The 12,730-nt window shown below is 66.9% G+C and overlaps 5 protein-coding genes and 1 non-coding gene across 6 annotated transcripts; 5 read left to right on the top strand and 1 right to left on the bottom strand.

The window, feature by feature from the left end:
- Window positions 1-984: 984 nt before the first annotated feature.
- Window positions 985-1,689, top strand: RHOBADRAFT_54338 (uncharacterized protein; the record flags this gene model as incomplete). The annotated part of the gene is made up of 2 exons (XM_018417258.1): window positions 985-1,056; window positions 1,144-1,689. The coding sequence occupies 2 exons, from the start codon at window positions 985-987 to the stop codon at window positions 1,687-1,689; spliced, it is 618 nt and encodes a 205-aa protein (XP_018270581.1).
- A 122-nt stretch (window positions 1,690-1,811) lies between these two features.
- Window positions 1,812-3,862, bottom strand: RHOBADRAFT_54339 (uncharacterized protein; the record flags this gene model as incomplete). The annotated part of the gene is made up of 4 exons (XM_018417259.1): window positions 1,812-3,078; window positions 3,146-3,379; window positions 3,449-3,694; window positions 3,768-3,862. 4 exons carry the CDS (start codon window positions 3,860-3,862, stop codon window positions 1,812-1,814), a joined length of 1,842 nt encoding a protein of 613 aa, XP_018270582.1.
- Window positions 3,863-4,120: 258 nt separating this feature from the next.
- RHOBADRAFT_54340 (uncharacterized protein) lies at window positions 4,121-4,829 on the top strand (the record flags this gene model as incomplete). The annotated part of the gene is made up of 4 exons (XM_018417260.1): window positions 4,121-4,286; window positions 4,359-4,523; window positions 4,616-4,642; window positions 4,710-4,829. 4 exons carry the CDS (start codon window positions 4,121-4,123, stop codon window positions 4,736-4,738), a joined length of 387 nt encoding a protein of 128 aa, XP_018270583.1. The 3' UTR covers window positions 4,739-4,829.
- Window positions 4,830-5,694: 865 nt separating this feature from the next.
- RHOBADRAFT_54341 (uncharacterized protein) lies at window positions 5,695-7,632 on the top strand (the record flags this gene model as incomplete). The annotated part of the gene is made up of 7 exons (XM_018417261.1): window positions 5,695-5,732; window positions 5,825-5,844; window positions 5,980-6,098; window positions 6,457-6,752; window positions 6,830-6,849; window positions 7,152-7,211; window positions 7,298-7,632. The coding sequence occupies 7 exons, from the start codon at window positions 5,695-5,697 to the stop codon at window positions 7,630-7,632; spliced, it is 888 nt and encodes a 295-aa protein (XP_018270584.1).
- Window positions 7,633-8,272: 640 nt separating this feature from the next.
- On the top strand, window positions 8,273-10,191 carry RHOBADRAFT_54342 (uncharacterized protein; the record flags this gene model as incomplete). The annotated part of the gene is made up of 6 exons (XM_018417262.1): window positions 8,273-9,007; window positions 9,107-9,280; window positions 9,355-9,609; window positions 9,681-9,889; window positions 9,967-10,054; window positions 10,141-10,191. The coding sequence occupies 6 exons, from the start codon at window positions 8,273-8,275 to the stop codon at window positions 10,189-10,191; spliced, it is 1,512 nt and encodes a 503-aa protein (XP_018270585.1).
- A 1,749-nt stretch (window positions 10,192-11,940) lies between these two features.
- On the top strand, window positions 11,941-12,042 carry RHOBADRAFT_t67. The gene has a single exon. It is a non-coding gene; the product is annotated as a tRNA-His (tRNA).
- The last annotated feature ends 688 nt before the right edge of the window (window positions 12,043-12,730 follow it).

Genomic DNA, 12,730 nt, shown 5'->3' on the forward strand with positions numbered 1-12,730 from the left:
GCCGCATCCCTCCTCGAAGCTTTTCCCACCGCCTCGAACTCGCTTGCTCCCAACCAGCACAGCACCGCTACCATGCCTTGACAGGTGCGTCCCTCGTTCCTCCCTCCCCTCCCCCCCTCGTCATCCTGATGACCTCGAGTGCATTTGGCTTTACTGGCCCCTGGCCTTTGCGTTGCCGCTCGTCGTCGTCCATCTCCTCGGAGGAGGGCGCCGACGGGTGGGTCCGCAGCGGGCTGGTGGACGCCTGGAGAAAAAACCTCGCTACCTTGCCGGGCAACCGGTCTCTTCTGAACCTCGACGAGCGGCCCTCCTCTCTCGTGAGAGTTGGGCCAACAAGCACCTCCACGACCCGTGTTCACCGAGCAGCGCACTGACCAAAGCCTCTCGCGACACACAGACCTCTACTACCGCACCCTCGTGCACCTACACCCGCTGCTCATCGGCTGAGCCCGAGCTCGTCGCCTTCGACCTCGCCCCTCGACCTCGACCTCCCCTCTTCCCTTCGACCCCCGCCTTACTGCCTTGCCCAAGGCGCTTAACCTACGCCGCGGCAAGGCCTGGTGAGCGGGGAGACCGGTGCACCCGACCTCGGCCGTCACCAGCGTTTCCTTAGCCGGACGCCCCGGCGGTCGGGCCTCTGCCTGCAAAGGCTCCTCGGCGCATGTGCCTCTCGAAAGACAGGGCTGCCTTGCAGGAGTGATACAGGCGAGGGACACTCCTTTGTCGTTCTTGCGCAATGCAGTCTCGTTCCGCCTCTCTGTCGTCGCCGTCCGTCGTCCGCGAGAGCTTTCGCCAGCGAGAGGGCCTCTTCCTTGCCTCGCCGGCCCCTCTCGGTGGCCGTAGCCAATTCGCAGAGCCTGTAGAGATCGGTCACTGCCTGTGCGACTGCAAGAGAGCCCGACGAGAGCGACGCCTCCGACTTGGTCGGCAGGCTTCCTCGGCCTCGACTTGGTCGCCTCGCTCGTCCCCCACACACCGCTCATCATGTCGACAACTCCCGACACGCAGCAGCTCGCACCAGGCGTCATCCTCGGCCCCGACGGCAAGCCCTGCAAGGTGCGCCCTCGCTCCCCCAGCCTCGCCGGCTCACCTCATCTGTGTCGGCGAGCCCTCACTGACGACGCCTCTCGTCCTCGCGCGCAGCCATGCATGGCGTTCCGCAGCTTTGCTGGCGTCAATAAGAAGGCGGCGGCCCAGCAGCAGGGCTCGTCCTCGTCGAGCGGCGGCGGCGGCAGCAGCACCGCCTCATCGGCTCTCGCGGGCGGCGCAGGGTCCGCAGCAGCAGCAGCAGCAACAGCAGCAGCACCGTCGACGTACGCCGAGCCAGTGCTCCCCGCCGACTGCCCACCCGACGTCGAGCGCCTCGGCCGCCACACGTGGACCTTCCTGCACACGACGGCGTCCTACTTCCCTCCCCAGCCCTCGCCGCACCAGAAATCCGCCATGCTGTCCCTCCTGCGCGCCCTGCCGACCCTGTACCCGTGCGGCACGTGCGCCGACCACCTCGGGACGTACCTCTCGACGCACCCGCCCGAGCCCGAGGTCGACAAGGGCCGCGACGCGCTCGAGCGCTGGCTGTGCGGCGTCCACAACGAGGTCAACGAGCGGTTGGGCAAGGACAGGTTCGAGTGCGGCGACGTGCCGCAGAGGTGGCGGGACGGGTGGGCCGACGGGCGGTGCGACCCGTGAGGAGGGCAGGAGGGCGTCGAGAAGTTTCGAGGGGACGAGCGCTTTCTTTCTCTCGTTGTAGCCACCATGCACAGTGTATCGCAGCTCTCCTTCTCCATTCCATGACTGCGAGAGCGAGCGCGCTACGCGACCATGGCGCCCTCGACCTGCGCCCCGCCGTCCTTGCTCGCCTGGGCAGCCTCGTCCTCCATCTCGCGCACGGCCGCCTTCTCGCCCTCGGTGAGGCCCTCGCCGCCCGGCTGCGCGCGCAGCTTTTCCTTGGCCTCCTCGTACCGCTTGAGCGTCTCGGCGCGCCCGATCGCCCGCTTGCCCACCTTGAACTTGTCGTGCAAGCCCGCCGCCGCCGCACCCGCACCCGCGCCGCCGTCGCCGCCCTGGCCCTCGCCAAACGAGCTCGGCAGCGCGCGCTTGATGCCGCGCCCGCCCTTGGGCTTGCCGTCGCCGACGCCCGCCTGCGCGAGCGCGTGCGCGTCGGCGGGCAAGTCGTCGGTCGCCGGGGCGGGCGCCGCAAACTCCTCGTCGCCCGGGTGGTGCAGGAGCTGCAGCGCCGGGTACAGGCTCGCGACGCTCGCGACGTTGTTGTGCGCCTTGGCGCCCGCGGCACCGGCGGTGGCGCTCGAGGCGCTGCACGCCTGCAGGAGCGCGACGGCGTCGGTCGCGAGGCTCGGGACCGCCGAGAGCTGGCCGGCGCTCGACAGGGCGGCGCGCACGATCGGGGTCGCGGTCGGCGTCGCGACGGGCCGCGTCGTGTCGAGCGAGACGAGGAACTCGGCGAGCGAGCCGGCGACCGAGGGGACGGGCGACGGCGCAAAGTCGAGGATCGGGTGCGCAAAGGGGAGGAGGCTCGGCGTCGGGGCCGTGGCGGGGTCGGCGGTGGTGGACGGGTAAGGGAGGAGGAGCGAGAAGGGGATGTAGAGGAGGGCGGTCGAGCCCGCGGCGAGGACGACGACGCCGCCGTCTGCGCGCGACGCGCCGACCGACACGAGCTTGACGACGGCGAGGCCCTTGGTCAACTCGCGCCCTGCGCCGGCACCGCCCACTGCGTCCTGCTCCTGCCCCTGATCCTGCTCGCCGTCCTCGGCTGCAGGCGTGCCCTCCTCGGTCTCGGTCGTCGCCGCCGAGGCCGCGTCGGCGAGCTTGCCCTTGCCCTTGGGCCCGGTCTTGCTCTTCTTGCGCCCAGACGGGATCGGGATCGGCGCCTCGGGCCCGACGGCGAGGTACGGGAAGACGAGGTCGTGCACGGGGAAGCGCGCGACGAGCTTGGCCGACGGGAGCTCGAACACCTGGAGGGTCGAGTCGGCGCCGCCCGAGACGAGGTACGGCGGCTCGTCGGTGGACGTGGTCGAGGACGAGGCCGGTGCGGGGAGGTACAGGAGCGCCGAGACGAAGCTGCGGGAACGGCGAGGCGAGTCAGTCACGGCGGGCGAACGAGAGAGGGTGCGAAAGCGAGACGCACGCCTTGCTGCCCCAGCCAAACTTCTCGATGACGTGCCCGGCCGGGTAGCGCGAGATGCGCACATGCTCGTCGCGGTCGCCGGTCGCGATCCAGTCGCGAGGGATGCCGTGCGCCGGGTCGGCGGGGATGAGGGCCATCGTGTTGAGCATCGAGACGTGGCCGAGGACGGGTTGCGGCTTGGGCACGTCCTCGGGCTTGGTGCCCTCGGGGATGACGGGCGCGTGGAGCGGGAAGCTGTGGCGCGGCGGGGCAAGAGTCAGAGCGTGTCGTCGACGAGGGAGAGAGAGAGAGGGAGGGACGGACATGTAGACGTCTCCAAACTTGTCACCGACGACGACGTCGCCGTTCGGGGCGATGTCGAGGGCGTTTGCGCGCTTTGGGAGCTCTCGGGAGCTGACGAGGTCGAGCGAGGGGAGGGTCGAGACGACGAGCTGCTTGTCCTCGCCGGTCGAGACGAGGTAGGCGGTGCCGGTGGCCGGGTCGACGCAGGGGGTGATCAGGCGGACGAGGGCCGTGTGGTGGGCCTTGGTGGCAACGAGCGCATTCGTGCTGTAGATCAGGGAGCGAGGTGAGCCTGGGCAGGAAAGTCGAGGCGAGGAGGAGGAGGAGGGAGAGGACGGACGCGGCATCGAACACGGACAGCTGGCGGTCGCTCGCAGCGACGAGGTGGGTGCCCGTGGTGGCAATGACCTGTACCGGGTGCACAGTCGCTGCCATGGCTGGTGGTGGTCGAGGTGAGCAAGCGCGAGGCGAGCGAGCTCTCCATCTTCATCAGCTCGTTGTCGGCACCTCTCGCTCTCGCATCGACCGAGTGCACGCGACACTTCGACTGGCACCTCACACGCCTCAGGACCCGCACCCGCCTCGAACAGCCATCCGCGGCGGTCGTCTCGCTCCCCCTCTCCTCCTCCGCCCAGCCCTCCACCTCGCCGGCCTCCCCACCTCGCTCGCACTGCCGACCTCGACCCAGGCGCCATGTACTCGCTCCACTACTCGCTCCCGCTCCTCGGCGTCGTCCTCCTCGCCGCGTTCGTCGCCTGGCACTACCGCCACCTCTACGTCGACCGCCTCCCACGCTCCGTCTCGTCCCGCCTGCGCTACTACGCCCCCTTGACCACCTTCGAGGACGCCGCAGAGCAAGGTGTGCCTCCTTGTCTTGCCCCCCTCTCTCCTCCCGTGACCCGGACTCACCTCTCCCCTCGCCGGCCCACAGGCTTCTCGACCTCGCACTTTGACCTGTCGGCCAACCTCGGCGGCGACTCGCGCGCCGGCCTCGACGAGCGCACCCTCACCGACATCCGCCGCATCATGGAGCGCGAGAACGTCGGCTTTGACGAGGCGAGGGCCATCCACACGACCCGCATCTTCCGCAAGAACGGTGAGCTCCCGGTTCTCCTCCCTCGCTCTCCCCAACAGTATGGCCCCACTCGTCGCAGGACACTGACACGAACCTTGATCCGCTGGACGCAGGCGTCGACGCCAACGGCTTCCCGATAGGTGCGCCCTCGCTCTCTTTCCCTCTCGGCTCTTCCTCCTCGATGACCTCGCCTTCCCGCCCCTGCAGATCCCAAGGCCATCACCTCCCTCTCCTGATCGTCCACCTCTCCCCATCTCTGCCTTCGTCCCGCCGTGCCTGTTGTGCTTCTCGTCATCCGTCCTCGACCGCAATTCAGTCCCGCCGCCGAGTTCTCTCGAGAGGCTGGCCTCGGCTTCAGTACTCAGCTCTCGGGCAGACGTCTCTGCGCTCTCTCCCTGTGCCTCGTCGCCTTGACGTGGCCCTCGACACGCTCAATGCGCTTGCTCGTCTGCGACCACGAAGCTGCCATCGCGCAGCTCGCCTCGCGACGGCAGGCTCGGCTCCCTGCAGGCTCCGCTGCGACCTCCTGCGCACTCGAGCATGGCCTGCGACACTCGTCGGGCACATCTGCCATCGTCGCCTGACTCTTGCGGTCCCTCGTCGCGCGCGACGTCCACACTCGCTCGGCGCACCCAGGCTCCTTTCGGCCCTCCTCCTGGACTGAGGTGCAGGGCCTCGTCGCTCGTGCATCGTGTCGGGGCCGTTCGGCTTGCCTCGGGCTCTGCGGTCCGCGCGACAGCTCTCGGCTGAGCCCAAGCGAGCAGGCTCGAACGAGTCAAACTCGAGGGCTAGCGACTCGCCGACGAGCCAGGGCTGCTCTCTCAAAGGAGTCCTCTCTCGCCTGACTCTCGCTCGTGCTCGTGCGCGTGCTTGGGACTGAAAGAGTCTCGTCGTTACAGTCGCAGCTACGGGTGCTCTTCGACGCTCGCTCGTCGTCCGACGACGCCAGAACGTGTGACGGAGAGGCGGGGCGTAGCGCTGTGCGCATCGATCCAGGTCACCTCGCGCGCCGTGTAGCCGCGTTCGACGTCTCGAGAGCGAGCGAGAGAGGAACGGACCGAGGACGAAGAGGTTGAGCGAGGAGCGAGCCCGCGGTGACCACAACGCGCGAGTCCGGGTTCCTTGGGCGGTTTGTCACACGCCCCAGCACTGCGGCAGACTGGGCAGCTTGCGCTCAGAGCCGACGAGTGAGATGGCAGAGAGCGAGAGAGCCGACCTCGGCCGCGACCTGTGGACGACGAGGACGAGGGGCCAGCTCTCGCTCAGACTGGACGAGCTCGCAGCCGCCCATGTCCTGCACACGCCGCTCGACACACCCGCAGGCTCAGCAAGATCGGCCCCGGTGCGTCGCGACCGCCTCGCCCACTCCTCCCCTTCCCCCGCACGTCCTCAACCACCGCCCGCCCGCCCTCGCACACGCCTTGGGGCTCACGTGCGGTCACTCAAGAGTCCTGGCTGATCCTCATCCACCCCGTAGACGCCCTGTCGGCCCCACAAGAGCGCACCTCGGCACCCTCGCTCCTCGTCATCGACCTCATCTGCTTCAACGACCAGCTCCCCAACGCAGCCCCCTATCGGCACCGATACCCGCCCAACGTCACCTCGACCTCCAGATCTCTCGACTGACCCCCGCGCAAGCCGTCGTCAAACGCTTTCGGTCGTCCTCGTTCCTCGGCGGCCAACTCGTCCTCGTCGATGTCGCGACAGCACCGGGCCTGCGCAGCCTCGCAGCATCTTGCGACACCTCATCAACGTCTCGAGCCGGCGCGAGTGTGGGCGTGGCGGTCGCACCTCGTCGAATCGCTCGGTGAGCCCGCCCGCTCCCTGCCCCTCTCTCATCCTGCTCGTAATTCCCCAGCTGACATCCTGCACGCGTACACGCGCAGCATTATCACGTCGACTGTCACGGTCACTCGATGGACTGCTTCTACCGTCGACACGACCTTGGCGGCAGCACCTGTTCTGCGGCAACCCTTCCGCCAACCGGCCGGCCTCGTCACGCCGTCGGCTCTACCTGCAAGACCTACACGACCGCATATTCGGCACCCGCGTCGTCTTCTTCAAGCGCCCAAACTCGTCGGCGCTGTACCGCCGCCTGTCCTCGTCCACCTCGACCGACCGGCCGGTCGAGAACGCCCGACGGCCCGACCCGCACGACTCTGCGCGCCGGCTTTGCGCCAGCTCGCTCACGCTCTTCCACGACCGTCACGACGGCGCCCACTTGCGGCGTTGGCGCCTTGGTCCCTCGAGGTGCGCTCGGCCGATTCTCTCTCGCTCTCTTCTCGTCCTCGTCGAGCTCACTCGCCCGTCATGGCCCCTCCCTGCAGGCTCTTCTACCTCGAAATCGGTCGCCGTCTGCTCCAGCCTGCCGCCTCGAAGCGCTTGGCGCAGTAGCTCGATCGCCCGAGCCTCGTCAACTCGACTTTCGCCTCTCGCCGTCACACGTTCCGCCGCCGACGACGTCGTCCTCGCCCGCTCCAGCTCTGCGCCTCGTCGAGCACCTCGAGTAACGGCGCAAGAGTGCGCGCCGTGTAGCGCTTCGCGCCCGCACCGCAGTCGGCCTCCTTCGCTCGAACTTTCTTCCTTCTTGCCTCTCGGCTACCCCGACTTTCCCTCGAGTTGCCTCTGACCTTGCTCTCCCCCTCTCAGTCCTCTTCGACGTCCTCGATGGTGCGAGTGGCCTGAACGCGATCGAGCGAGCAAAAGACGGTGAGCACCTCGGCTTCTTCCTCCTCTCCTTGGCCTCGTCGTCGACTGCCCGAGACGAACCTTGACGCGCTCTCCCCCCTCTGCAGACACCTACAACCTCGCCGGGTCGCCCCTGTCGACGATCCCGACGCTCTCGACCCACCTCCGCCTCATCATCCGCCTTCCTCCCTCGACCTCCTTCTCCTCGTCGACCTTCTCGCCGACCTTGGCCAACCTCGACCTCGACTCGCTTCAACGCGTCAACATAACCTCCTTCTTCGCCCCTCGTCACCTGCCGACCGTCCCCGACTTGCAGCCGCGTTGCCCTCGCCCCTTGCCGCCGTGCTCGCGCCGAACGAGCCGCACTCGCCTCGCCAACCTTCCCGCACGTCGACCGAGCCCCAAGCACGACCAGCAGACACGGCCCGCGAGCGCCGCTTGAGCGAGGGAGCTCACGGTGGACCGGCCGACGCGGCCGGCGTGCAACATGGCCAAACATTCCCCTCGTCGTCGCGCGACAAAATTCCGTGCCTCGCCTTGAGCGAGAGAGGCGGCTCGACGGCTCAGCTCGTTCTCGCGCCGGCGCTTTCGAGCGGCGGTGCTCGCCCTCGCGTCTCGACGGCCCTGGCCCTGCGGAGCGAGAGACGCTTGACCCGAAAGAGCTGTTCTCGGACGCTTTGTCTCGTGCCGACGAAAGGGCCGACCTCGCTCGCGAGGGTTCTGCCGACGGGCGCATGGCCGAGAGATCAGTGTCGCACAGAAGCAGGCCACGCGAGTCGAGTCGGCGACATCTTTGATCGAGAAGAAGCATACGCTCGTTCTGTAAAGTCGGCCTCCGCACGTCGAGAGAAGAGCGGGGAGGCGGCGATGGAGCTGCCGCCCTCGACACCGCCGCAGGAGCGCGTTTGAGAGGACAGAGCCACTGTACACAGTACTCAGAGCTCCTGCAAGCTAGCAGACCTGCCCCACGAGAGCGAGAGCGAGGTGCAGACTGTCGGTAAACAAGGTCGCGCCATCTCTCGCCTCTCTCTCTCTTCTCTTCAGAGTACACCTACCCTCCCGTGCCAACCGCTACCAGCACCATGGCAACCTCCTCTACCTACAACATGGGCGCCCTCACCGACGTCCTCCCTCCCCTCCCCCTCGTCCAGCCGCCGCCCCCGCCTGCCCACCGTCCCGCGCCGCGCCGCCGCCCCAGCCCGCTCGAGCAGATGCCGGCGAGGGTCGTCGCATGCGTTGCGAGGTGGCTCGAGCCCGACTTGCGGGACGACGACCGCCTGTTCGAGGGACCGTCGCCCGACCTCGTCCACCTTTCGTCCGCCTCCCCTGACCTTCGGGCCATGTTCAACAGGGAGCTGTGGCACAGCGCCACCTACGTCGCCCCTCCTCTCGCCGGCCCCGCGCCCCAGGCGCCCGCTCGCGACCTCATCGCCCTCCACGACGTCGTCTCGACCGGCCTCGTCAAGCCGGTCCACAACCTGTCGCTCGTCGGCATCGTCAGCGAGGTCAAGGTCGTCGAGCAGGCGGCGCACAAGGTGTACGACGCCGAGGTGCAGGGCAACGCGCTCGCAGACGTCGTCGGGCGGCTCGGCGGCGTCGACGGGTCGCTCGAGGCGGTCCGGCTCGAGGAGATCGTCCTCTTCCGCGACGTGATGGAGCGCATCCTCGCCAGGATGACGCTCAACGACCGCCTCAAGTCGATCTCCATCAAGAACGTCACGTCGTTCGACCTGCCGGACGACAAGAAGGACCCGTACCTGTTTTGCCCTGTCGCTTCCCTCGCTTGCCTCCTCGTCGTCGACAGCGACCCGCTTTTCGTGCGTCCTACTCTCTCTCTCTCTCCTCTTCCTTCGACCCTGTACGTCGATCGGCGAGGTCGGTGAGCTCATCAGCCCCCTCTCGCGCACCTCTCGCAGATCCTCCTGGCCGGCCAGTGCCCGGCCCTCACCACGCTCGCCGTCGCCTCGCCCGCCACGCTGAGCAAGACGAGCCTCGAGAGCATCGTCTATGCCATGCCGAACCTCAAGCGCTTCAGCATGGTGGCCGGCTCGTGCGGCACGACCTCGCGCCTCCTCCTCCAGTCGCTGCTCGTGCGTCCCGCCTTCCTCTGAGTGCGTGCTGCGCAGGGTGGACAGTCACTGATCCTCTCGGACTCCTTCCACAGCCCGCGCCGACCACCGTCGACATCCCGCGCGACCTCGCTTTGCAAGAACTCGTCATCGACCTCGGCAACTCGAGCCTCGACATCCTCGTGCAGGCGCTCGCCCTCATGCCGCAGCTCGTCAAGCTCGTCATCCTCAACGCCGGCCCCGTCAACCCGGGCAACTTTGCCGGCTTGGTCCACGCCGCGCCCAGCCTCACGAGCTTGATCGTGCTCGCCGGCGACGGCTCCTCGGGCGTGTCCTGGACTGGCTCGATCGTGAGCCTCAGTCTCGCTTTCCCTCTTCCCTCTTCCCTGACCGTCTCTGACGTGCTCTCCGTCCGTCGCAGAACACCTACGCCGCCCTCTTGGGCCGACTCGACGAGCTCGAGTACTTCGCCTGCGACTTCCTCGTCGGCCCAACCCGCCAGAGCGCCCGCCAGTCGGTCGTGCAGAGGCCCGTCAGGGCGACGACTTACGCTCCGCCGCTCAGGGCCGTCGGCAAGGCCGCCATTTCCCTCCAGTCGATGTTCATCATCAACGGCAAGGAAGGTGACGGGTGCGTCGCCCTTTCTCTCCCTTTCGCCTACACTCTCCCCTGGTCTCAAACTCACTAACCTCTGCCCCCTCGAGCAGAAAGTGGACGGGTGCTGCTGCCAAGTACTCGCGCATCGGTCCTTACCGCAACACGTCGGTCACCGTCACCGACCCCGAGTCGTTGAGCGTACGTCGTTCGTTTCTCTCTTCCTCTCTCTCTCTCTCTCCTCTACTACGGCGCTTCGGACCTGACGCCTCACCCTTTCCTTGCAGCTGAGCGCCCTCACCGTCGGTCGCTGGGAGCGCGACGCGTGCCGAGCCTAGCCGGCGCGGCAAGAGTCGACTGCTCGGGGCCGAGGCGAGGGCGAGTCGAGGAGGGGCGCGTTTGTTCGGTATTCTCACTATCTAGCGGCCCGCTTGTACTGTACGCGTGCCGTATGGTCTACTACTGCGACTCGCGTGAGCGAGAGTCTCGATGTCGGTCGCTCAAAGTCGGCTCTTGCCTAGTCATCGAGGTGCTCAGGAGACCGCCCTCAGCTCGTCCTCGTTCGCTCTGCTTCGAGCCTGAACCTGTCGATCGACTCTCTGTGCGCGCGTCGAGCAACTAAAGCGAGAGGTGGGTGCGAGAGCGAGTGAGCCTGTTCTCGTTCTGCGTGAGCGACCTTCTCACAGACAGTCGAGCCTGCCTCGCTCCTTCCTTGGGCTCACGACGGTCGGCCGTCGCTCTCGAGTCTCTCTGAGCATCGGTCGTCGAAAGCGAGAGCCGAGTCGAGCTCGAGAGGAGGAGCAAGGAGAGGAAAGCTTCTCACGCGAGCCGACCTTCTCAACTCGACCCGCCGCCAGACCGAGGCTCGACCCGCCGCCAGAACGAGGCAAAAAGGGAGGCCAACGCGAACAAAAGATGAGCGAACCTGGCCAGGTTGCGTAAGGTGGTGGGTTGACGGCGGAGTACCGAGCGCGAGATACTTCTTACCCCGGGGCCACCATAAGCCGACTAGCGATACTTCGCGCTGCTCGTACTCCTGTGTCGTTGTGGCGACGAAGATCTGTAGGCAAGACTAGGCAAGGCAGAGACGTCGTGATTCCACGGGGCGGTGGCATTTGAGTAGAACCGAGCCAAGGCCTGAGCCGGTTCGAGCAAGGAAAGGTCGACTTTGCTAACGCGCGCAACACGCATTCGGGTCGTCACTATCTCGGTCCTCCTGCTTCCTCCTCGCCTCGGATCGCTTCGGGGAGAACACGAGCGACTCGGGCCTTTTCTGCTGCATGCCTAGAGACCGACGGCGCACCATAAGTGCGACGAGGCGAGGCGAGAGCGCGAGACGAAGCGACGCGAGTCGGGCGCGCGCGCGGCGGCGCCTCGGCTCCTCCCCACCTCGCTCTCCTCCTCTCGCCTCGTCACAGCTGCACAGCGTCCCTGCGCAAGCTCGAACGTGTCGTTGACGCACAGCTCGGTTCGGCCGCGAGCGTGTGAGGGTCAGAGAACTCGACCAGTCGGCGCTTCTTTCCACTGAGAGGGCAAAGCTGCGCCTCTCTCGGGCTGAACGCGCCCCAGCTCTCTCTCGCGACAGTATGCGAGGCTGTGCGTCGAGTCTCGAGAGCAATTCAGGCTCAGAAACAAGGGCACCAGGCCGTCAGGCGGCGGTTCTCACACGGCGACCTTCTCAAATCGAAAACGTCTCTGTTCTCTCTGTAACGGTCGAGCGCCGGCGCCGCCCGTCACGTGCGCACTTACTGAGTCGTGACGGACGTCAGGAGAGTCGCGAGTGGCATGCTAGATCGAATGTCGGGAGGCTGAGCCGCGCAAACGCCTTTCGCAACCGCCTCTGGGCGCGCACTCCCTGCTCGCCAGTTGCGCCGGTCCGTGCGAGCGTCGACACATCAAACTCGCGGCGAGCGTACAAGCGCAAAGCATGAGGCGTCCCTGCCGAAGTGCGGCCGCAGGAACCCGCGTCGCACGGAGACTTCTTGGTCGCGCGACGAAGCCGGATACGAGAACGCAAACCGGACGAGGCGGGCCACGTAACACAATTTGCGATGTGATGTAAGTTTGTTGCCGATGCTTTCATCGAAGATCGTATCGTCCAGTGGTTAAGACACCACATTGTGGATCAAGCCAGCTTTGCACTGGCCAACTTCGCTGTGGAGACCCGCGTTCAATTCGCGGTACGGTCATCTTTTTGCCGTCTGGCGCGTTCGCCGGTAACTAGCAGCTGCGGTCGAGCGGGACGGGAGAACAGGGGTCCGTGCGCGTGCTCGTCCGGTTTTCTCTCGAGGGGGTCTTTTGCGCCGAGGCATCGCGCGAATGGCGAGGTATCGACGAGCTGCGACACACACCTAGTCGGTGCACCACGCACAGTAGGTGCGGGCCAAGCGGTGAACGACGCACTCGAGCGGATTGGAGCGCTCCTTTCCCCGGCTTTCGCGAGGCCAGAAGGTCGACTGCGAGCCTTTGCTCGTTCGGGCGTAGTACATAACGCAGCGCGCGCAAGGTGGAGACGACCGCCGCTTGATGCACGGACCTCTCTCTCCTCTCGCTCGAGTCGCTCTCTGCGGACACCGAGGGACGGAACACGGCGCAAAGGGGTTCGCTCGGTCACCGTCACCGTCGTCGGCTCGACCGGGCGATCCTTTCATTGTTGGCCCTTGAGCGTCTCCCCACGCGAGCCCGCGTCGCGACGGTCGGCGGGGGAGGATTTCTCTCAGGACGAGGGGAGGCCGATGCGCTGCTTGCAAGGGGTCGCCGGACCTGCAGAGTGCCCTGAGAGCGTCGCCGAAGCAGCCTTGGGCTCGCACAAAGGCGACAGACGCGAGAGGAACCGCTTCCGAGGGACGGCCGGTCCACGTCGCGCTCGTGACTGCT

The sequence above is a fragment of the Rhodotorula graminis genome (genome assembly GCF_001329695.1).
Source record: "Rhodotorula graminis WP1 unplaced genomic scaffold RHOBAscaffold_8, whole genome shotgun sequence".
Classification (NCBI taxonomy): domain Eukaryota; kingdom Fungi; phylum Basidiomycota; class Microbotryomycetes; order Sporidiobolales; family Sporidiobolaceae; genus Rhodotorula; species Rhodotorula graminis.